This window comes from Pseudopodoces humilis, chromosome 6 (assembly GCF_049639895.1).
Source record: "Pseudopodoces humilis isolate 2021_Gansu_Grassland_sample_001 chromosome 6, ASM4963989v1, whole genome shotgun sequence".
Lineage (NCBI taxonomy): Eukaryota > Metazoa > Chordata > Aves > Passeriformes > Paridae > Pseudopodoces > Pseudopodoces humilis.
The window spans coordinates 65,573,471-65,598,080 of record NC_142205.1 but is presented as its reverse complement, the minus strand read 5'-3'; the positions used below and the strand labels follow the sequence as shown (position 1 = coordinate 65,598,080).

At 40.0% G+C, this 24,610-nt stretch overlaps 2 protein-coding genes across 3 annotated transcripts; one reads left to right on the top strand and one right to left on the bottom strand.

Moving 5' to 3' along the window:
• The first annotated feature begins 1,210 nt into the window (after positions 1-1,210).
• PLK4 (polo like kinase 4) lies at positions 1,211-13,725 on the top strand. 2 transcript variants are annotated; one of them, XM_088056339.1, is made up of 16 exons: positions 1,211-1,328; positions 1,814-1,909; positions 2,380-2,475; positions 2,571-2,685; positions 3,547-4,579; positions 6,140-6,240; positions 7,460-7,833; positions 8,269-8,373; positions 8,734-8,836; positions 9,297-9,446; positions 9,808-9,938; positions 10,355-10,446; positions 10,677-10,812; positions 11,599-11,739; positions 12,626-12,732; positions 13,149-13,725. In XM_088056339.1, exons 1-16 carry the CDS (start codon positions 1,299-1,301, stop codon positions 13,246-13,248), a joined length of 2,910 nt encoding a protein of 969 aa, XP_087912465.1. In that variant the 5' UTR covers positions 1,211-1,298; the 3' UTR covers positions 13,249-13,725. The 2 variants fall into 2 exon arrangements, with proteins under 2 accessions (XP_087912465.1, XP_005525670.2); XM_005525613.3 differs by having other exon boundaries at positions 10,674-10,812.
• Positions 13,726-14,290: 565 nt separating this feature from the next.
• MFSD8 (major facilitator superfamily domain containing 8) lies at positions 14,291-24,409 on the bottom strand. Its single transcript, XM_005525539.3, has 12 exons — positions 24,297-24,409; positions 23,153-23,238; positions 22,169-22,212; positions 20,930-21,170; positions 20,493-20,606; positions 19,776-19,920; positions 19,093-19,151; positions 18,394-18,502; positions 17,266-17,400; positions 16,794-16,897; positions 16,436-16,695; positions 14,291-15,722 (listed from the first exon to the last, which is right to left on the bottom strand). The coding sequence occupies exons 1-12, from the start codon at positions 24,398-24,400 to the stop codon at positions 15,507-15,509; spliced, it is 1,617 nt and encodes a 538-aa protein (XP_005525596.2). The 5' UTR covers positions 24,401-24,409; the 3' UTR covers positions 14,291-15,506.
• Positions 24,410-24,610: the final 201 nt, after the last annotated feature.

Below are 24,610 nucleotides of genomic sequence, written 5' to 3'. Positions count from 1 at the left end.
ATTGGGGTCAATACAGTTAAATGTTTTGGTAGGTGACATGGACAATGGGATCAAGTGCACCCTCAGCAAATTTGTTGGCAGCTCCAAGCTGTGTGGTGCAGTCGATACACTGGAGTGAAGCGATGTCACCCAGAGGGACCTTCACAGGCTTGAAGGCGGGCTGAGGGAAACCTCAAGGAGTTCAACAAAGTGTCAGGTCCTACACCTGGATCGTGGCAATCCCAGGCTGGGCAGAGAAGTGACTGAGAGCAGCCCTGCAGAGAAAGACTTGGGGTGATGATTGATAAAAAACTCAGCTGGCAGTGAGCCCTCACAGCCCAGAAAGCCAAGGAAATCCTTGGCTGCATCCAAAGGGTGGTCGTGACCGGCATGGTCAGCAGTTCAAAGGTGATTCTTTGCTCTGGTGAGACCCCACTTGAGTGCTACTGGTAATTCTGGTGTCCCCGACTTAAGGACACAGAACTGTTGGAGCAAGTCCAGACGAGGGCCACGAGGTTGGTGAGGACTGGAGCACCTGCCCTGTGAGGACAGGCTGAGAAACTTGGGGCTGCTCAGCCTGGAGAAGTCAGAGTGGAGACCTCAGAGTAACCTTCCAGTATCTGAAGGGAGCTGACAAAGAAGTGGAGAGGGACTCTTCATCAGGAACTATAGTGCTGAGACAAGAAGCACTGGGTACACACTGAAAGGGGGGAAATTGAGGTTAGATATTAGGAAGAAATTTTTCACTGCGAGGGTGGTGAGACACTGGAATAGGCTGCCCAGGGAGGCTGTGGGTGCCCCAACCCTGGCAGTATTCAAAGCCAGGCGGGATAAGGTCCGGAGCAAATTGATCTAGGGGGTGTATCCCTGCCCCTGGCAAGGGGGGTTGAGGGCCAGACAATCCTCAGGATAACCCCTCAACATTCCAGGGACCCCCCAACCCTGGGAGACGCGCGCTCACACCCCGCGCCGCCGCGCGCACCCCTCACAGCGCACGCGCTGTAACGGCTGCACGGGCCCGCCCCGCGCACGCGCCGCAGCTCCTCCCTCCGCCCCCAGCCCGTCCGCGGGGGCCGCGCGCCCGCCTCTGCGTGACGCGGTTGCGTCAGACGCAGCCTCGTCCCGGGGCGGGGCGGGGCCGGGGGGTAACGGCGCGACTTTTCAAAATGTCGGCGGGGGGGGCGCGGAGCGGCCGCCTCCGGGCCCGGGGGCGAGCGGGGCTGCGCCGGGGCGGGCGGCCCGGGGCGCCCTAATGGGCAACCGCGGCCCAGGCCCTCGGCAAGACCGGTAGCGGGACCCGAGGGAGAGCGGCCGGCGCCATGGCGACCTGCATCGGCGAGAGGATAGAGGTGCGGCGCGCAGCCCTGGCCGTCGGGGCCGCGGGGCGCGGAGGGGCCGGGCGCGGGCTCGTCCCGCTCCCGGCGGGTGTTTGTGGAAGCGCGATTCCTCCCGCGCCTTCGGCCCGTCCGCACGTGTTTGTGGGGAGCGGCGGCTCCGCGGGCGCTGCCATGGCAGCTGGGGGCGTCCCGGGAGCCGCGGCGGGAGAGGCGGCGGGAAGGCGGCCCGGCCGCGCCGCCCCGGGCAGCGGCAGCGGCAGTGGCAGTGAGGTGCCGGCAGGAGGATGCGGCGGGGGTGGCTGTGCGGCCCCGCAGGGCCCCGCCGCCGGGCCCCGGAGAGCTTCCTCCAGGTACCCCCGGGCCGCCTGGGGGTTTGCCCGGATCTCGGGGGTGTGTGGGCTCCCCACCTCTGGTGGGAGGGTCCGCATCGGGAGAGGCGCTGCGAAGCCGGACTGACAAAGCCCCAGGCTAACCAGGCTGCTTTGTTCGTCTTGCAGGATTTCAAGGTGGGGAACCTCCTGGGGAAGGGCTCCTTCGCAGGGGTCTACAGAGCAGTATCCCTGAAAACCGGCCTGGAAGTGGCCATCAAAATGGTAAGGCAGCCGGCCAAGGAAGTACCCGTCTCCCTAGAGACCAAATGCAAAGTGGTAACAGGTTGGGGTTATGCTGTTGGGCACTGATGTTTATGTATATTGAATGTTGAATGTTTATCTATAACGGACATTAAGGTTGTGACTCGATCTTTTAAGATGCACCGCAACCAAAGAGGCTTGGTAATTAATGGAAATGATTTCTATAATGGAAATGTTGACTATATTTAGCCTATCTGCAAAGAAAAATCAGATTTAGGTTTCTCTGCTTAAATATTTCAGAAAAATAAAAGTGCTAGTATTGATAATGTTAACACCTGACTGCTTTCCGTTGTGGTGTTCCTCCAATTATCTATTACACTTCTTCCTTTAAAAAGTATATTAAGTTAAACTATGTGAAAACTCGCTTATACTTAAAAAGTGTCAGGCAGATATGCACTGAATATCTGAGTTATGCTGTGATCTACTTACAGATAGACAAAAAAGCCATGCACAAGGTTGGAATGGTACAGAGGGTTCAGAATGAGGTGAAAATACACTGTCAGCTAAAGCATCCATCTATACTTGAGGTAAGAACCATGGGGTTTGTAGAGAGGGCTGTATATGGGATTTTCTGCATAGTCTACAAAATGAAATTTCATTTTTTCCTTGTTTTATGTTCCAGCTTTATAACTATTTTGAAGATAGCAACTACGTTTACTTGATACTTGAGATATGTCACAATGGTGAAATGAGCAGATACATAAAGAACAGAAAGAAACCCTTTTCAGAAGATGAAGGTAGATTTTTGGGTTTTTTTGATCTGTGGAGCCCTCTGCATTAATGTTTTATCTCACTCAATAAATATTTAATTCTAGAGCCAGAGTATTTAAAACTGCCATCACATTTTCTATACCTTAAAATCTTGTATAAATTATAATCTAGAGATTAATTATTATTGTGCATATATTCTCTTGCATTTCTATATACATTTCTTTCTGTTTGTGCTATTTGGAGTATAAAAAGATGGTGCTCTTAGAAGGTAGAGACAGATAGAAGGTACGGCTTACCTTTGTACTTAGAATTGTGTCAAAATGTGGGTGAAGACTGGGAAGAGGAAAGAAGAACAGGAAAACTGGCAGCTTCTGCCTTTACTGCTTCCAGGCTCACCTCACTGCTTACCTCTTGCTAACTTCTTCCAGTTTACATGCTTCTCTGTCAGTTTCTAATTTAATTCTATGGTACTGCTATAGATAGGGATTTTTTGAGACCCAGGCCACAGGACTGGATTATTGGGGTACTACTATAACAGGCATCATTAGTTTAACTTGTATCTGTTTCCAAAAGTGATGAGCAACTTAGCTTTAATTCTTAAGAATCTAATTTTAGAAAGTTTGGGCCAATTCAAAATATTTCCAGTCCCTTTTCCTGTGTTACATAAGTTTTCATGAACTTAGAACAAAGTTGTGCCATTTTGCTTAAAGTAGAAAGCAGAAAGTTAATTCCAATTTTAGTAGTCTGACACCTAAACAGTCTTGTAACATTCTTTTTAATATACATAAGAAAAAATAAAAGCAAGATGAAAGCAGATTTAAAGCTGAGTTATTTTCAGAGCTATTGTTTAAAATCTAAGACTGCAACATCTGGTTTTGTTTTGACAGCACGACACTTCTTGCACCAGATTATCACGGGTATGCTGTACCTCCATTCCCATGGAATATTGCACCGGGACCTCACCCTCTCCAATATCTTACTCACCAGTAACATGAATGTCAAGATTGCTGATTTTGGGTTGGCGACTCAGCTGAAGATGCCTCACGAGAAGCATTACACCATGTGTGGAACTCCGAATTACATTTCTCCGGAGATAGCCACGAGGAGCCCGCACGGGCTGGAGTCTGACGTGTGGTCTCTGGGCTGTATGTTCTACACTCTTCTCATTGGAAAGCCACCTTTTGACACGGACACAGTGAGGAACACGCTGAATAAAGTGGTGCTGGCAGATTATGAAATGCCAGCCTTCTTGTCAAGAGAGGCACAGGACCTCATTCACAGGTTACTGCGCAAAAACCCGGCAGATCGCTTGAGTCTTTCCTCGGTGTTGGATCATCCTTTTATGTCCAGAGGTAGCTCTGCACGGAGCAGAGATTTGGGAACCTCAGAAGATTCCATGGACAGTGGAAATGCCACCATCTCTACAACCTTCACGGGCTCTTCCAGCATCAGTACCAGCGGTTGCTTGAAGGAAAAGAAAAAGCTGTTAGTTGGACAGCCACTCCCAAATAAAATTACTTTCTTTCCTACAAACAAGAACTCCAGTAATAATTCATCAGGAGATGGAAGTGGTTCTTTCCAGCAGTGGGGAATTCAGGGAAAGGAAATAGGTGTAGGTGGCAGGGGAAGAACCACGCAGCCTGGTGAGGAGAGGCCACATTCCCGCTACCTCCGGAGAGCTCACTCCTCAGACAGGTCTGGCACATCCCACAGCCAGACTCAAGGCATATCCAACATCGTGGATCGATGTCACTCTTTGGAAGTGCTTTCCAAGCCTAAAATAGGAACAAGGGAGAACACAGAATACTTTTCACCTGCCACCAGCTATACTGACATAGGAGAAATATTTAAGGAGAAGACTTCTAGTACTTCTGGTTCTTTTGAAGAGCAGATATCTCCACCTGTAAAAGATCAACCACAGTAAGAATCAGTTTCTTATTCAGATGAAATTTAGAGCTCCGTTATTGTCTTCTTTCCACTTGCAGCAACTTGATTATTTCTTTCCCCACAGTAATTGTAGTAGAAAGCCTTGCTAATTGTTCTTTGTAGAAGAGACAGATGAGGGGAGAAGGCATTCAAAGTGCAATTATCAACGTTTTTACTTTTTGATCTCTTGAGGTGATTTTTTTCTTATGTTTAGAGAGAATAAAACAAAAATTTAGTGAAGATTAGGCAATGGATTGTAAAGGTGGTGTGCCAGAAAGGAAAGTGTCAATAATAGATAATTATATGAAATTGAGTTCTGTACTTATTTGTAGCTGCTTTGTGAAAATCATGGCTTCTTTCTATAGACTTTCCATGAGCAGAATATCAAAAGAGTAATTTTCTGTTTTAGTATAAGAACTTCCATATCTTTGTTCCTGCATTTTTCTCCACATTAAGAACTGGCATAATTTCCTATATTTTTTCTTTGCAAATCAGTTCAAGGAAAAGACAAATAAGCACTTTTCCTTGTCAAAAAAGTAAATGGAGAAGAAGATTTTCTTGACTGTTCTCATGTGTTTGACAGAAGCAAAGTTCAGTGGGCATGTGCATTCTTTCTAGTTTGAGAAATGTTTGATGAATCAAAAATTTATGCAAATGTTACTGTAATGCTTACTTTTGTTCCCCATGACTTCATAAAGCCATGCTGAATGTAAACATGAGAGAATATTAATGCGAGTGTGGGGATTAACTTAACAGTTACAACATTTTTCTACATAGTTGATTAGAGGAAAGCCTCTTACACCTGTAGTTAGCTTGCACAGCAACCTTAAATGCAAGGTCCTATGACTTGAATTTGATGGTTTATATTCTGATGTTTTGGTGATAAGTGAGCCCTTGCCAATAGTGAAGTAGTCGTCATCACTACAGTAAAGTGCAGACAGGTTCAGGATATGGAGATAAAAACCTCACAGGAGCTTAGTGTGAATTTACAACAGACAGTGAGTGACTCTTCAATAACTGGTTTGGTGTGTATTCTTTATCCTTCAACACATGGTTTATATCTTTAGTTCACCTGTAGCTATATATATGTCATCATCTCAAAAGCTGGTAAAAAGATCTTTATAATTTTTAGGATTGACTGTCTTTATACAAATGTAAATTATTTTGGGTGGTAGGATTGGCATTTTTCAGCTGCATGTTTGTAATGCTGAGTGAGATACATGGGGTTCAAGGGTGTCATGTCATCACTGGGTCTTCTCCAAGACTATGAATTCAGAGCTACATGTAAGAACAATTACTGCTGGCAGCATTATCACAGCTTTTCATTCCATTTGGAAATTATTTTATTTTCCTGTTCCTTACCCCATGAAAAAGTAGCATGTTCTGTGCTGCCTAGAACTACGAAATGCCACCTGCACTTCCTAAATGTTCTTAATGTTGTGGGTTTTCTTAATGTTCTAAGTGTTGTGGTTTCTGCAGCTGTAGCATAATAACTTTTGTTGTGCAAGTGTCTTTGATGCAATCTTGATTATGTGTGTTACTTTTATTTTGTAGGTCAAATTTTCTGTGCCCACTGAAGCCCCAGGTTGGTTTGTTAGAGCAGAAGTCCCAGGCTGAGACAATGCAGCAGTGGCTTGGAAGCATGCAAGCAAATGGTGTGTTACTAATCACTTGTGTATTTTTGCACTCAAGTTAGTGACCTGTAATAGTTTCAGTGGGATTTTCTGGGTTTTTTTTTTTTATTTCTTTTTACATTGAATTTGAATACATAGTTTCCTAAAACAAGCTCATTATTTTCTACCAAAAACAAACCCAAACAAAAACAAAGAGGAAACTAGAATTTTAGACCCTAATGTAATTACTCAGTTGTGTAAATGTGTCAGTGTAAATATATAACAGAATACTAGCAGGTGACTTGAAAGCCCTGATAATTTCCTTGTGCAAATACAGCTAAATAAGAGATGGGGCCTCAATGAATGAGAAAGATAATAAGGCTGCAGAAGGATGGGTGGAGGAAAAGACAAAGACACAGAAGGGAAGGAGGTGTTCTTTGTTGTGCATCATATTACATCATTTGCAAATAATGTAATTTAATCATAAGAATAAACCATAAATCCATTCTGGCTTTTTTTGGTTTGATATTACTGGACTCCTTCCCCTTCTGTCTACAGGGAATTGGAATAAGAGAACATGATCTGAATAATACTATTTAATTTTTGTCCCTTCTCAACTGTTCAGCCACACAGCAGAAGGAGCACAATAGTGATGTGGGTGAGGTGAAAGTTGATCAAGAGCTTAAATATCAAAACTAGGGAAGGAGTTACAGGAAGGTTAAACATAAAAACCGATGTTTAAAAGAAATAAATGCAACGATTTAAAAATAAAACCAGGGAATTAGAGTATGCATTTAACATTTGGAGTACTGAAACTTCTGGTAGATGGTAAAACACTAGTTAGATAAATTTATATGAAATTTTGCTACTAGTGGTTATCTGAATGGTAAATAAGCTGTTTTTTCAACAGATTAAACTAATTCTTGTGCAAGAATGTATTTGAAGTCTTAGTATTTTGTTTATAAACTATTCTTAAAAAATTATTTGGTGTATAAAAACTGAAGACCAGGGGTTTAGTCAGCGCTAAACCCACCACACCATCATAACTGAAATATAGGAACAGCTTATTTTAAGTAACACTGGAATTTTGCTAGCACTGGCATTGATGGTACCAAAAGGCCTGATGATTAAAGAAATTCCATTCTTCCCTTAAATAAGCCTTCTAAGACAATCCCTTGAAAATATTTTAAAGCTATACTAGAATTTTTTCCTTCTGGTTATGACTCTTTGAATCTTCTATGTTCCTTTGTGGTGCTTTCAGTTCCTCTGAGACCACCTGCAGACCTGACCGGCAAAAGCAACGCACATGGTGGTTTTCGGTACCATCTGGACATGCAGCAGGATGAACCAAGAAATGCGTGGAACACCTTAAAAGATAGAAAGAATCATGATGCATCTGGTGACTGTCCACATTCTTTAAACCAGAGAAACCCAAAGAAATGCATCCCTGGAGTTCTCTGCAAAAATGAGAAAGTTCAACCATCTCCTACATGTGGCCTTTGGTCAACACCAGAACAAAACCAAACTTGGGGCCAAGAACCATCAGCACACCAGAAACCTACACTGCGAAGTGTTGTGTCACCTCTCACTGCTCACAGGCTGAAACCCATCAGGCAAAAAACCAAAAACGCAGTGGTAAGTGTTCTAAAAATGGGAACAATTGAAGTGCTTAATATAGTGTGACTGTCTCTTAAAAATCACTTGGTAAAATAGAAAGTTTTTATGAAACTTAATCTAGAATAACTTAATTTAGAATCATATTAATAAGATGCATATTAGTTTTTGTATGGAAAATACTTAAAGCATAATAGAGCAGACCTGTCTGTTTGATTTATCACTTAAGAAGCCTCATCCTCAGTTACCAGGCTGATACCCTTCAGTCATCTTGAAGTGCTCTGTTTTTTAAAAAAATAGCACTTATAACAAAAGTTATTGTAAGAAGCACTTACCAGTTTGAAGTTCATTTAAGAAAAAAGAAAAGCATTTATTAAAGCATTTGTGGGAAAAAAAGTGATATCTTACCTTTTGCAGAAAGTAAAGGTCTTTTTGTTTAACTTTAATATATTTTAGGTGAGCATTCTAGATACTGGGGAAGTATGTATGGAGTTTCTGAAAGAACATCGCTCACAGGAACTTGTGAAAGAAGTTCTCAGAATATCTTGTGATGGAAATGTGGTGAGTATATTTTTGATTTCTTCACTGTTGTATAAAGTGCTTAGAGTTCATTCAGAGCTGTGGTTTTCTTTTTAAGTGATTATTTCTTTTGAAATCCACTGTTTATATATGCACAGCTGTAAACTTTTCCCCTCCATAATAAAGCCACATAAATATAGGGAGCAAGCAATTCAGAGAAAAATTTGACTTGACCAAGTATTGGTGAAAATGTGCTGCTGTTAAATAATTACTTAAAAGAATAGAGCTTTCATGGTAAATCACAGTAATTAATTAAAATGTAAGTTATTTCCATACCTGTTAAAAGTGTAGAGTGCTGTAGTAAGTTGCAACTACATACAATTTTTTGTTCCCTTTTTGTAGATTGCAGTTTATCATCCAAATGAAGGAAGAGGTTTCCTTCTTGATGACAGACCTCCTGATCTTCCTGAAGGCATCTGCACATATAATTTTGACAACTTGCCAGGTAACCTGAAATTTATTTTACTACTATGATGATTAATGTGATATTTTAAGTGAATCTTGCACCTTTATGGCTTTTATCTGTTACTTTTCAGATAACTCTGAAGTAAAACTCCTTTCAGAATTAGATTCAAACTACAGTTTAACTGGAAATGGTTTTGAAACTACACAAGGAAGTGTAACCCACAGGTTTTGATTCCTTTTATAAGGAAGCTTTAAGGAGTCTCCTCTTTACAATGTAGTGTACCAAAATTAAAGCTCTTGTAATCTTTTCCTGACTCATACTGGGAGCTGTTGGTATAAGTTGTTGGAAATAAGTTAGTTTCTTTAAACATACTTATGAAGTACTTAAATATTACTCACAACCTTAAGCTGTCAAATACAGAATTTAAATTACTACTCTTCAAGCTGGTGCACAGTGTTTAATCTGCTAATATCTAAACTTTTTGAATTTTATTTTTTAGAAAAGTACTGGAAAAAATACCAATATGCAGCTAAGTTTGTGCAGTTGGTGAGAACAAAAACCCCCAAAGTGACGTTTTATACAAGATATGCCAAGTGCATGTTGATGGAAAATTCACCCCCTGCAGATGTTGAAATTTGTTTTTATGATGGTATGTATTCACTTTTGCAGTTATGCAAATAGGTAAATCATGATTTTAGAGCTGCACTAAAATACTGCCTAACACTAAACAACCACCACTCCAGTTTGAAGAAAATAGTGCACTATAACCTTTTTTTTGGGCACTCTGCCTTTATTCTAGCACTTGTAGATTAATTCCTTACTGCTATCTTCTTCAGGAAGTAAATGTTGCAAAAGTGTTATTTGAATTATACTTTGGTTTTTTATTCATGAGCTCTTCTTTACATCTACTTTTGATTAACTTAGTAAGAGGCATGACCCTTCTCCAAGCCTTCCATGGTTAATTGTTATTTTATACAGCTCACACTGAAAGTGTTCACATTTTCTTGCAGGAGCAAAGATCCATAAGACAGGTGGTGTAACTCGTGTGATTGAAAAGTCAGGGAAATCTTTCACTTTGAAAGGAGAAAGTGAAGCAGGGTTGAAGAAGGAAATCCAGGTTTATATGGATCATGCAAATGAGGTAAGGTGTTTTACATAGACCTTTTCCAGTGTAAAACAACTTCCTGAAAATTCAGCTTCCCTTTCACAAATGTGCTTCCTGTTGCTTTCCATGTTTTTCATTGCACTGTTAAGGAGGGAGGATGGTGTTTTTTTTGAAGGGCAAATATCAGGGTAGAGGTTATGGTCACAATCCCTCAGAAGCAAGACTAATTGCTTACTATTCATGCATAGTAAGAGGAAATTCTTACTAGTGTGTAAAGCAGGTCTGTGTGTCTGGTGAAATAATTAAACACAACAGATGAAGCTGCTTTATACAGCTTGAAAAATTCAGCACCACTGAAATTTCCTTGTGTGGGCTCACAAATTTGCCACACTACATGTGTATGAAATAGTTATACAATTCTCAAATTAATACTAATAAACTCCTCATTTCAGGGACATCGTATATGCCTTGCACTGGAATGTGCCGTTTTGGAAGAAGAGAAAAGGAGTGGCAGTGCTCCATTTTTTCCAATAATTGTTGGAAGGTAATATCTTTCAGTTCAAAATACTGATGTATTTGAACACTTACGTATTTATTGAATATTTATTGAGTACTTACATATTTAAACTGAAAAACTGTTATGCAGAAGACTCCTGCCATCAGGTGCTTTGGACGGTCCATGGTAAAATGAAGGAAGAGCTACATCTCCTCCCTTGTTTTTTAATCCCTTTTGGACAGACCTTTTCCCTGTTTTTCTCATTATTTTTCCAGAAGACCTGGTAATAGTGAATCACCACAGGCTGTAGCACCTCCACTTTTGGACAAGACAAACTACCCAAAAGAAGTTGTGGCATTGGATCGAAATAAAGCTGCCAGTTCTACTCCAGTTCAGACTCCAAACTGTGTTCCTGTATGTACACAAGGATGTACCATGGAGACCAGTCTCCCATGTTGCTGTTTTACTTGAATTATTGGAATTACATTTGTATGGGCATAGGCTTTTATTAGCTGTTTGTGAGGATACTGACTAGAAATGTTAACTTTGATTTCAACTAACTTTTGATATCTGGATTTAAGAGCTGCTGAAAAATCAGAACTCTCCAAAACTTTACCACAGATGACTCCTGGGAGCAGAGTTTGAAAATTGCTTACTTGTGTTAGCACAGTCTTCAGTTTGAGAGCCCTGATGTGCCCTGGTGCTGTATAACAAATGGTGTCACAAAGGGTATTGGCAGTTGATGTCGTTCTGAAATAATCAAGTGTTAATGTGAATATAAAGAAAGGGTAAGTGAAGATATACATGTAGCCAATAAGGCTTTGTGAGCAATTTCATCTGGTTTAAAAGGCCCACCAAGCTTTGGTTCCTGATATAACTGCCTCATCTGACTGAATCCTACTGGGTTCTTGGCACACTGAGTTTGTATTGTGAGCTCCATTGAATATACATCAATCTATGTTTGTTGGATCTGCATCTGCTTGTGTAGTTTGTGTCCCTAGTACAGAATCTGACCATTTCTACCTGACTGAACTGATAACAAAAAGTTGTGTCCCTATGGGGTTTTTACACTGTAATGCTGTTAAATGAAGCATAGAGGCTAAATCTGCCTGTATACATGAACAGATGGCAATTGACCACTACAGCTCATCAGGAGGATTAATGCCAAGGCTGTTAATTCTGTGCATCTCTGGGTTTTAGGTGGTGTCTTACGAAAAGCCTACGTTTCTGACTAACACTGTTGAAAAGACGTGCTCCTCTGTTCATCTAACGGAATGCAGTCCAAATTCAGCCCAACTTGTCAAATCTGTTTTTGTGAAAAATGTTGGTTGGGCTTCTCAGGTGAGAAATTAAACAAGGGGGCATGTCCATTCTTTTTTCCTACTAATTGGAGATGTGTACTTTCACATCAAAGTCATTACCTTTACATTAACTTTAAACTTGATTTGTGAGGAATCATTCAGTTGTTCACTAGTTTGTCTAAAATTTGTATGTGGAAAGATACTTTAAAGTACCTTAGATAAAAACCATGGTTCTTATATAACTAGAAGAAACCAAAATAATACTTCAGTATCTCAGTTACCACAGTTTTCCTGTGGCTGTTATTGTCTATTTCAGTGTCCTTGTCATTTGACTAGTAAAAAATTGAAACTGTTTAACTTCTTTTTTCCCTAATACAGATGCAAAGGTGTCATGACAAAGTTTTTAATAGATATGTAGCAGGTCTGTACAAGAGAAAGCATCTTCCTCTACAACAGGAAAAGCTGTTTCCTTGCAAAGCCATTTTCCCTCTGCTTTTCTGTTGGATAAGCTTTAGGTTTAAAACATTATTCTTTGCAATCCAGATAATTAAGCTTCCTGTCCTAACAGGAAAAGTTCTCTTGATATATATAACTTTAAATGATGTATAGCTTGAACTCTCACAAATGGGCCTCCTTTTAGTGTTTGGCCCTTCATAAAATTTCTTTAGGAGTGGTTAAACTAAAGGTAATTCTTCATTTATCTGGCATTGGCAAGGATAGCTAAAGCCAAGCATCCTGAGGAAGTCAGCATGAGACTAATATTTCTCCGATGTAATATCCATGCAATCTTTCTCTTTAAGACTGACCAAAATACCTAAGTCCCTTCAGCAGTTTTGGAAAGCTTTCAGCTTCCATTATTAGAAAAGTTGTAGGTTTGTAATTGTGTATTTCATATGCTCAAACCACAATGTAACTTCTCTCATCAGCTGACCAGTGGAGCAGTATGGGTTCAGTTCAATGATGGATCCCAGCTGGTAGCCCAAGCAGGTGTCTCTTCCATCACTTACACTTCTCCAGATGGCCAGACAACCAGGTGAGTTCTGTTCCTGCCATAAAAACATCCAGGTAACTTAGTACAAGGCTGTTGTACATCAGGTAACTTCATAGCTGTTATTGATTTTGGTTTGTATATTTTAAACTTTAGAGTTGCCATCACTTTGCAGTTGGTTAGCTTATGTAAGCTTATTAAATAAAGATTTTTTTATAAGCACCCATAGCTGACTGAACTCTGGATAACAAATGAATAAAACAAGCTGGGAATGCATCTACTTGGTCTCCAGAGTACAGCCACTATTCATGCATAGTATTAAAAACAGGGAGGTTGAGGATAGTGTTTTGAAATACCTATCCATTTACTATTTACATTTACATATCTATATACTTTATTGTCGTGAAGTAAAGCAAATTATTTAAGCATCTCAATTTTTCTATGCTGCTTTGCCATTCTAGATATGGAGAAGATGATAAGTTGCCAGAATACATCAAAGAGAAGCTGCACTGTCTGTCTTCTATTCTTGTAATGTTTACCAATCCAGCTGGTCCTCTCTGATTAAAGGAAACCGGATGTCACTGCACAAGAGCTTAATAAACTCACTCACTGACTTCCCAGTAAAGTGACTGATCTTACTCAGCTTATGCAGAGAGTCTTCCAAAATCTGCTAAAAAGTTAGGAAGGGAAGGGTTACTCTATATTTGTAGCAAATTGTGTGTGAAGTACCATACAAAACATACTTTTCATTAAAGTGATGGATAAACTCACTCAAGCAAAACTTAGAGGAACTTGGTTCTTGACTGCATTAAGTCTTTGGAAATAATCTGAATCTGTTGTATTTTTTTACTTATTCCACTGCTTACTCAGTGCCAACAATCAAGGAAAATGCATCTGTGCTGTTCATGTATTTGTAAATAACTTATATTTTTATGTCTTACAAGTAATATATGTAAATATGTATATGTTTTATAACTCTGTTTTTATTTTTTGTAGCAGCAGCTTAAAACTTCCCTGCACAAGCATGATATACAAAAAAAAAATAAATGCAGTGGTAATTGTCTGGATCTATTTATTTGTTTCATGGTCAAGTAATGGTTAAAGGAAGAGAGTTAATAACTAGGTGGTTTTACCTTGTTTTACTCGTTGAGTAATACTTACAGCAACTGAAGTTTCATTAACAGTAGCTTTTCTCTCAAGCATTTGGCTTCAACTGTGCTAACACTCCTGATGGTGTTTGTATCTGTACTTAAATACTCTATGACTTCTTATCAGGCAGGAAAAGATCTTAAAAATCTTCGGTGTTGGAGGGGGGAGGATGAAGAGTTTCAGAGGAACTGGTGCTGGCTGTGTGCAAGCATAGTTCAGCTGAACTGACTCAAGCAGTTCTCCTTGTTCACCTGCTGTTTAAAAGACAGAACTTTGGATGTCCAAATCAAGGAAATAGCTTGCAAATAAAGAATTTAGCAGTAGGAACATCAAGAATGATATACAAGTAGCACTTGTTATGAATTAGCTGATAAAAGTGAAGTTCTTTTTCACAACCATTTGTGGTTCTGTAGCAGGAAAGCCCATGAGAATAAAACTTACATATCCCCTTCAGTCAGAATTGAAAAAAACATCTTTTAATTCAGTAGTCTCTTAGTGTTTGAACAATTGAGTACATAGGAATACATAATTACATTTATTAAATTCAAATAGTAGAGACATTAGACAGCAGCCACAACCCTCATACTGGAGTTACTCCAGAGGTTTTTTTCCCAGTAGCATTAAAACAGCTAAACAAACCCGTACAGATGAGCTTAGGCCCCATTATGAAAGGAAATTACAGTCTCACTTCTTAAAGTCTGAATGACTAAAACAGTGTAAATTCCTGTTTCTTGTACCCTAGTATTAGAAAAAATAGAAGTCTGCAGATCGTAGTTAACATCCAGGAGCCAGTTTCTCCTTTCACTTAATTACCACCACTGCTCTGCACAGTGCATTCATTCTCACAAAGCACAAAAGTGTAAACTATTGTGCTTAGACTTTTTTTTTCTTGTAGTTAAGAAAAGCAGTGCATATTTCAACGCTGCAGTTTATCTTTCTTGCCACAAAAAGGCATTCAGCAAAACAGTAGAGGAAAAATTGCACGTTTGGTTCACCGCAGTTCAAGTAACAGCTGCTGAAACTGATTTTCAATGGCTCTTTGTCAACTTAAAGATCCAAATCCCACACCAACTACCTGTGTGGAGGGCACCTACCTTCCTCTGTGTTTCTGTCACCTGTCATTTGGAATCCTGGAGGAGATGTAACAGGTTCCAGAAACAGACAGTCTGTATTAACTGGTGCTTACAAGCCAACAAACCCAACATCAGAAGGTTTGCTCAGGCAGTGGTGTCTCCATACAAAGTGCATGCAGCTCAACTAATCTTGTAGTTACAAAACAATTATGAATCCCGATTCACAGAATCAAGATAATATTTCTTTTACTTCCTGGAAAGGATGCGTGTAACCTGTGACCTTCACAGCTGCACTCAGTGCACATGTACATCATAGAAACGGTACACACTTCAAATGTGCCATTGTATCGCTCTAACCCCTCGCATTCCTTCCTCTGCTGCTAGAAAAGCAGGACACAAAAGCCAGCTGCAGCAGGGGTAACTAGGTATTGGGGTATGACCAAGTTAAGTGTTCTGTCAATGTGTAAGTGCAGGTGTACAGTTGTAGCACACAGCCAACAAGGTCAGTGGTTAGGTACTCCTCGATCAAAAACAGTAATAAACTACGTATTACTTCTGCTTGGTTTTACTGTTTGGGTTTTTTTTTTAAATATGTATTTAACAATTCTCTTCCTGCATCCTCCCATATCTGACAGAAAATGCAATTAGTCTCTTGTATACTATCTCCAAAAGTAAGAGAGAGACCACAACTACTCCACAGATCAAGCTGAATGCCCAGCGTGGCCCCAAGTGAGTGTAGATCTGGCTCACAAAAACAGGCCCAAGGATCCGTGCTCCACTTCCAGAGGCAGTCAACCATCCCATGTAGACACCCTAGAGCAGATCAAAAGCTTATGTAAGTGATACAGGCATTATTTGGCTTGCCATTAATTCCAACCCATTAGCCTAACTAGCCAATTTGGAAGTACTTAAACAACCACATATCTTTCAGAACTGATTAAGACACTGATTGCTTTGTTTCCACAGAGTACTGCTCAGCCTCTCCAAGCTTTAATTCCATGGCTCCACTCATAGGTACTCCGCTTTCTAACAAAACGCATTCTGGCTCAAAGCTTTAAGTCTCTTTCACCAAAATATAACATGAAAAAAATGGGCAAAAGGGGAACAAATTTTTTTGTTAAGCAATAATGTAAGTTTGCTATAGTGTTTCACTACTAACAAATGCCCATACTGGGGAACTAGTAGCATTTGTAATCTTTATATAATAAATTTACTTAGAGACATTATTCCATCCTGATATTCCACATATGGAATTGGTAGTTACAAAAAGGATTCAGTCATGGGCTGAACATTCAGAACAGTCATGGAATTTTCACATTGTGAGATTTGCATAAATAGCACAAGCCTTGCTTTCTAAGTCCCCTAGAGACTTGCCTTAGATTTTAAAAAATATTGGAGCTCCTGCAAAGTTCTGCCCTGCTTAAACACACAATTATTTGGCTGGTGATAGAGGGCCCCTCATTCTAATAAGGAGAGTGCAAGTCTTGCAGAGCGAATGAAAGAAACCATTTAGGGATGGTGCTTACCTGAGGCTTTGGTCCTAAGACTTTTGAGTATAAAGTGTAGGACATGACATTACAAACGGGATAGCCCAACCCTATGAGCACATCAGAGCTGATGTACTGGGCCAGGTAGATCATGGGAGTGTTCAGGCACCAGGACTGTGTGACAGGGCAGCCCACAGGTTCTGCTGTGTGGTTGGATGGCAGCTGCAGCTCTGGCAAGCTCCAGAAAGGCGCTAACATTTCACTGGGGGCTGTTCTGGGAATGGAGCTGTTCTTTACTTCTGTAAAAATAAGTTATTTGTATCATTAAGTACAAAAGTGCAATAAAAGGCTTTCAAGAGAGCACTACAAAAGTGGTCTAATAAGACTTGAACTATACCTTGCCACTGGATATTTGGTAGTTTCTTCCCCCAAGGCAGTAAGATAAAGAATCCAACCAAGACAATCAGTAAGCCTGCATGGAGAATGGCACGCTCACCAGTCCTAGCAAACAATGACATTTTAGTTAAATGTATCATTTAATTAATGTGAAATTTAGGTAACTGCTAATGACATAGCCCATTAGTCTGTGGAAATGATATCTGACCAAAACACCTGCAAGTTACAAAATCACAGTAACTTCAAACCAGCTTTTCTTGTGATTCAAGAGTAAAAGACAGTCAAGTAAGAGGGTTATATTAAAAGAATAAAGAAGAATCACAACATCAAGGCTGTGCCAAAATTGGAAGTATTTTGTTGTCATAGTAAACCCAGACTCATCACCAAGTAAAATACTTGAGTTAAGAGATTTGGCCTTGCCATAAAGCTTTTCACGTTTAGCCAACATAAGTAACAAAATCCCCAAAACTTACTTTTTTGATAATATTTTAACCACCATGAAAACAACAACTGATTCAATGCCAATCACACTAAGGATTATTCCATTATAAAAAACAGCTTCTTTCCTGGTCCAGGAATACATATCCATCGTCAGTGGAGTAGCTATACTGAAACGACAGAACAGAAATACACTAATCATAAAAAGCTTCTTCCATACATTAGTGTCCATACATTTATCATCCCAAACTACACCAGCCATACTCTGAAGCATCACTAATCTATTTCTGATAGTTCATGGAAAGATGATGGAGTGAAAACCAAGCCTGGAGACAGAAAATAGAACAGAATAGAAAATAGAGACAGAAAACAAATCAGACCCTGTGAGAACAAAAATAATTAACTTTTGATACTGTTTAAGTTTTAGCAACCAACCAGTCTCTAAAACTTCAGTTTTATAAAAATAATGCAACTTCTGACAGAGCCATATTGTAAAACAAATTTTAACTACATTAGAGCTCTGCAACTTGCAGAATGAATCTTGTATCCTCAAAGTATTTTCTAAGTTAAAAAAGTACACTTGAGCCTGAAATAATGTTATGTTTTACTTTTTTTCTTACACACAGAAAATTTGTGAGTAAATAACATACCTCTTTAAGCTGAAAAAAACCCAGTCATATAAAACAGTGTATTTCAGAATAGAACTGCATTAACTCTATCAAATACGTTTTAATCATTACTGAAATAAGAGATACACTTAAGCTTATGGAGATAATCAGAATCATACTAAGAGATCACACAAAACCAAGGCAAAAACTATAGAACAAGATACTCAACTGAAAACATGTTTTCTCTGAAAACTTTAGGCAGCCCAAGTTAAGCTTTTTTTTTTTTTAATATTTAAAAAGTTGAAGATATGGGTTTGCCTCCATTCAAAAGATTTTACATTAATGTTTTCTATACCACAAATTGTATGTATCTTTAGTTATTACTGACCTTTAAATCATTACTTTATATCAATACACATCAACTTGATTGCCTATGATTTTGGACTTCTGCTTGGGAAGTTGGGAAGATGAGTGGAACAGAAAAGCCTCTACATGCACCACCAGCCTAATTACTCTACATGTCTGAATATTTTGAGAGAAAATAGACAAACTTACGTTTCAAAGACAGCAAACACAAATAGGATGACAAAGAAGAGAATGTTGAGTGCTACCACAGCAACGTGGTCAATGCTTCCTTCTGTGTTCTGATCCAGAACATCATTTCCTGTAGCAATACAAAAGAATCACCTGAACTGCAAACTGAGCTTTTTGTTACACAAATTACAAACAGCTATGATTCCTTTAGTCTTTTAAGTATTTAGCATGCAAGTTGGTGGGCAGCTAGGCAGTTATACTTTGACAGTCAAAGTATAAAGTTTTTACATCAAAATGGAGTTGCTGAAATTTCAATTCCACTGACAATTAAAGAAAATTATTTCAAAACTTGTTACACGGTCTGTTTTCCCAATGAGTCCTGAGTGACAGCAAAATAAGCAAACTTCTTGAAATATCTGAACAATGGAAACCAAAACATTCTCTTCAAAGGCCAAAATTACACAGAAGAATTCTCAGGGTAAAAATATGGAAGGATCCATACAATTTATTTTTTCTTTCCCTTCTTTGCTACCAGACAGCAATATGGACACAACATGACAAATGAAGCAATTCCTGGACCAGCTAGGGAGGGATGTAGCCTATTTTCCACACCAACTTCCCAGTGCATCAGAATTTAGAATACTTCTAAATGCTTGTATGTAACAAGAGAGTACTTCAAAATAATAATCACAGAATAAGTTTTCAAGGAAACATTGGTACCTTCTCCATCAGAATTGATACTTTTGTACTGCCGTCCCATGTCATCCACTCGATGCTCCCTAGAAATTTAGAACTTTTTTCATTAATACACATTTTTATTTGATCTACTATTGAGTCAAGTTTCTATTAAAATAACTATAAATGGTATAATCTATATGATAATTATTTGCAGCTCTATTAAACTTCATCTACAAAGCTGACACCTGACTGCAGCGATCACCAACCTATTCAAGAAAGGAAACATTCTAGTGGGAGAATATCATATATCCATATGCATCTGCACCAATGGGATAATGAATAAAAATCCCCCCTGAGAATCTCAAAGGGAAGACACAGACAGTGAGATCCCTACAGATGAGCTAACCTTATTTCTCCTTAGAGAAAAAACATGGGTAGCAACTACTAACACTAAAAGTACATCAAGCCTAATCGCCTAATATCTTTAACTTTTTTTAATCAGTTTACATTCTAATGATAACATCACCAAGATTCATTTAGCATCAGAAATATACAGGTATCAAAGAAGGCAGAAACACTGAAAAAATAAATAACAACTTACAGTTTTAGCACTCCAGATTTATTTACAGGTTTATTACTCCTCCTGCTGAGCAGCATATTATTTGCTACAAGTCACCCACAAAAACAAGGTAGAATATTTATAAGTTTTTTTTTCATTTGATTACCTGAATATGGCAAAGATGAGAATAATATTAGTAAGCCCTAAGAGAGCTCCAAATAAAACTGGTGCCGTGTACATGTTCAGCTGAAGACAAAGGAATTTCCATGTTACTCCTTCTTCTCCAATAAGTGTAAAACATGTCTGAAAAACTTAAAAACATCAATGTACTGTGAAAATCTTGAGAATCATTAAGAAAACATAAGAAAGGTTGTTCTAATTGCCAAGTAAAATTTAAGTACTATACCTTTTACATTTTGACAATTCTACTCTAAATAAATGGATAACAGTGGGATCTCAGCTAGCTGGGAAAGTACTTGATTACATAAAATAAACAGTACATCATGACACTTATAGAACAGAATTCTGAGTGCACCAATGGTTAATTTTCTTGGCAGACAGATTTATTTACTCTTTTTAACTCTTGCTCCTACATAGAAAACCTTGGTCCTGGGACTGGATTATCCCTGTGCTAAGGGCAAACTAGAGAGAAAAGATGTAGTGGGGGGGTGAAATTAAATTTTAAATTGGTGCAGAGCAATTGGAGAAGAATGTTCCATTTATATTGGCTTACAGAAGTATAGGTGAGTGGACTCCATTTATACAATTGTGATATCATTGACAAACTATGCCTTAAAATCCCCTGCATACAGCTGCTGAGGATTCCTACTTCTAATGCCCAATTTCAACCTAGTAAGAGAAGCGAGGAAAGATTTTGCTTTACCTGGCCCTAATATGAAGCCAACTGCTTGACAGGCACTGGTATTGGCCATGGCACTCGTTCTTTCCGTCAGAGAAGTGGCACCCGCAATATATGATCGAACTACAGCCACATTTCCTTCAAAAAAACCACAGACCAAGCAAGTGTTTGTGTAAATATCAAGTTCATATTGTTAAACTGTTGAGTGACATTTATTTTAGGGGTTTGTTTCTTATTTTGCAAGATAATAAAAGCCAGCACTCCCTCCAGTATTTTACACAACAGCACAATTACACAATTTTGTTACAAACCACTACGGGTCCACCCTTTGCTTTGTTACATATTAAGTTACAGAATTCATTCACATAATGGTAAATCTGGTATTAAAACACAATGTTAACCATCTTACATGAGACACAGAATGTAATCATTTCCAGAAATGCAAATCCTGCTGTGTTTACCTGCTCCAAACCCCACGAGAGCACGGGCAGTCAGCATGTAGTATTTGTTGTGGGAATGGGGCACGTGGACATAGGCATAGAGACAATTCGCAGCTACTGAAATAGCAGTGGAAATGACCAGAGGTTCTCTCCTGGGCCTGTAGTTGGACCACAAGCCAAAGAGGGGAGAGGCAACCATTTGGCCAATGCTGTATGAAGCTATAATCCAGCCCAAGAAACTCGCATCCGCTGTCGGATCAATCTGCAGGAACACGAGTCAGTTCTGTGGGTAAAGCACTGGAGTATTTTATATTACCAGTAACACACTTTCAGAATTAGTACCTGGGACACCAAGGACTCTGTACTGTAATGCTTTGTCTGGGGTAATAAACCTTGGCTCACTCTCTCCAGCAATGCACCAAACCAATAAAGTCTGCTTTGCTTCCAAGCTTGGGAATGCCTCACTTGCACCATACTCCAGTTTTTGTACAGCACTGCTGATGTTCTGGGCTAGAGACAGAACTTCAGCAGCATGGCAGGCACTTTCCATGCCAGGACCAAGGAGTCACTTCCATTGTTTCGGTACATGCCTGAATCTGTCCTGATTTACAAGGCTGGAAATGCATTTTCTTGTCTTCTGCAAGAATTCAGCATCAGCCTCACTTCAATGACACCTCTAGGTCTTTGCCCAGGTTATATTCTTCCAAATTTGCATTTGAAACCACCTTCTGCAGTTTCAGGGACACTAAAATCCTAGCAGAGTTTAAACTGAAGTTTTAGACTTTTATGCTGCTTTTAAGATTGAAACTAAGAGGTGAAAACACCCAAAGAAACTAAAATCACTATACAGGAACAAGGGCAATCCCTGTTTGGAATATCAAGATCTATGTGCAACAATGTGACATTTACAGAGCAACTTCTACCTCCAGTTTCCTTTTTTTTTTTTTTTTCAAAATGTAGACAACTCTTGTCTAGTATGTTTTAATAACAAGACTTCTACTGATTTGCTGTCCAAGAAATTATGATATTGGAAAACCAAACATTTCTGGATTATGATGTACCTTTATCAATTCAGGAAAAAAACTGACAGATTTTACAAGAAATAATAAAAGCTGTCTAAGTGGATGGCAGAATAAAATTCTCTTAACGCCACACACCTTCCTCTACTTTTCCTAAATCAAATGCCAGGTTTTCTATTACCTATTTTCTGAGCAGGAGCTTTCTGTTCTTAATTATTAAAAAAAAACCATGTTTACAAACCTTTTGGAGATACGGCCACACAGACATAATTACAATTGAGAAACCTGTAACACAGTAAAAACTGAAGTTATTTTAGTTGCCATTTTTATCAACGCTTTTCTTTCCTAAAACAGTTATTACAAGTTCATTCTTCTGCCTCTAAATGTATTACAGTATAAACCTGTGCGTTTTCTGCTGTTCTAAGGAGTGGTAATTCCTCCTATTGGGAGGAACTATTTTTAAAAAATAATTTTTGTAGGTGCATACACACTAAAGAAAAAACCTCCTATGTTGTCCTCCCAATGGAAAGACAAGGTCCCCAAAGTAAAAAAAATTTAATGATATACTGACATATCTGTATTCATTGGTCAAAGAGATTTTAATTGATGAAAAAAAAAAAAAAAAGAGTTATTGAAGTATCCTATCATCTTCCAGATAATATCTATAATATCTAGGCCCACAGAAAATCATCACAGATCAAAGATCAACAGCATTCTGGGGGAAGTTACTTAGGAATAAAATTTCAATTTGTCCTGCAATGAAGGTGTAAAGTCCAGTAGGAAAAAACCAAATTTTGATAGATATTTTGGAATATCATACATTCCCAGGAAGATCGTACCTCTTCAGAACTCCACGTTATTTCCATTTTCATTCCCTAGAAGTTTCACTCTGGATGATAAAAGTGCAACCTTTGCTTTGTTTGATTCTGAGCAACACCCTTACCTTGCCACTACCAAACTATTAGGCAGTCATAGTCCACAGACTTATATAATACATAATTTCGTGTCAAGCCAGTTTTATTACGTATCTCATCAGATGTACCTTTCTGTTTGATTTGCTAGATTCATACATTCTCTTTTGAATAATCAAACAATGCAGCTCTTTTGAGGTTAGTACAGTAGCATTAAAGAAGCTCTGTAGTTGGAATTTAGAAAGCCCTGTCATTTTCAAACTGAAGTATATTAATTGAACAAGTAACATCAAATTCCACATGTATTTACTCACCTACACTACTGAGAAACATTGTCAGGTACATGATCCAGATGGATCGCCACCTGCTTTTATAATGTTCCTGTGTTTCCACAACATTCCTGGTTTTAAAAAAAAAAAAAAAGCAAGAGAGAGAAAGAAATCATCAGATCCTCTTCTAGGTGCTCCCACATGACACTGAAAACATTTTTCACCAGCCTCTCAATACAGTTGTGTAACTTGTTAAGCTGAAGTGGATTTCCGCTCAGCAAAGACTATAAAGAATTTATTTTTCGCTGGAAAAATACTAGATTGACAAATCAAACAAAACAACAGAAATTCTATCACACACCCAATGTCACACATAGAGCTCTTGATCTAGGGAGGTCTTCAATTCTGCAAACTCCTTGTATCGACACTTGGGAGCATCACAGATCATATAAAAGCTTTAAAAAGTGGGTGTTAAACCATAAAACCCTGGACATCTCCTCACAGCTGTAATCTTAAAAGAACCACAAACCTCAACAACCCTTGATTTGACAAAAAGCAACATCCAGTCTGTTCTTATGATGAGAAAATAACACACAACGTAAAAGTTGTGCCTAAAAGATACAGCTAGATTGCAAGGGCTGAAAAAAAATTAAAGTAGAAGTCACAAACAAAGTTACAAAGTAATCTCTATCCAGATGTTGTAGACTCAAGTTACAGATATATAGGTTCCTAAACATAGTTTATAAACGCTGTTTATGTGAGTACCTAGACTTAGGCATGTCCAATATTAAGTTCAAGACACTTGTTTTGCTGTCAGAAGGGGGAAAAAAGCGACGGACAGCTTGAGCCACACACGAAGGCTGCTGTTAAACACCCAAACTTCTGCCCCACATTAATCTTGTTCGGCGGTTTTTAGGAACTTTTCCCAAGGGAGTTTGTGTTTTCCCACAGAGGGAAGCAGCCCCCGGCCCGCTCCCGCAGCCGGGCCCAGGACACTCCGAGACACGGGCTCCGAGCTCCGGAGCACTGGGGAAGGCGGCTGGGGCCGGACCCCGGCCGGGCAGCGCCCTCAGGCTCGGGCTCCCCGTGCGGGGCGGGAAGGACCCGGCACCCACGGGCGACTCCTCGGGTTATCCGCGGCGGCGGCACCCCACGTCCTGGTGCCGCCTCACAGCGGAAACAGCCCTACCTGCTCTCCTCCTCCTCGTCCTCATCCGCCGCGGCCCCTGCGGACCCCAGCAGGGGCTCCTGCCCTTCGGGACGCGCCTCCGCAGCGGAGCCCGCGGCCGCCATGGCCCCGCAGCGCCGGGCCCCGCCCGCGCCCGCCTCACGCACGCCGCCAGGGGGCGCCCGAGCGCTCGCGCGCGCTACCGCCCGTCCGCCGCTGGGGGGCGCTGCCGGCCGGGTCAGAGCGGAGCGGCGCGAGCGACGAGGAGGGGCGGGGCAAGGCGGGGTGGGTCACGCGCGCGGCGGGGCGGGGGGGGCGGGGTTGATGTCCTCCCG

What these genes read in the sequence shown, in the direction of transcription:
- MFSD8 (XM_005525539.3), bottom strand. Translation starts at nt 24,400, where the DNA reads ATGGCGGCCGCGGGCTCCGCTGCGGAGGCGCGTCCCGAAGGGCAGGAG. An exon ending in TGTGGCCGTATCTCCAAAAG is followed by an intron (nt 21,171 to 22,168) that starts GTTTGTAAACAT and finishes GTGTTCCTGCAG; the next exon opens with ATTGATCCGACAGCGGATGC. An exon ending in CTCATCTTTGCCATATTCAG is followed by an intron (nt 19,152 to 19,775) that starts GTAATCAAATGA and finishes CTAAATTTCTAG; the next exon opens with GGAGCATCGAGTGGATGACA.
- PLK4 (XM_005525613.3), top strand. Translation starts at nt 1,299, where the DNA reads ATGGCGACCTGCATCGGCGAGAGGATAGAG. An exon ending in AGCATCCATCTATACTTGAG is followed by an intron (nt 2,476 to 2,570) that starts GTAAGAACCATG and finishes TTTATGTTCCAG; the next exon opens with CTTTATAACTATTTTGAAGA. An exon ending in TATCTTGTGATGGAAATGTG is followed by an intron (nt 8,374 to 8,733) that starts GTGAGTATATTT and finishes CCCTTTTTGTAG; the next exon opens with ATTGCAGTTTATCATCCAAA.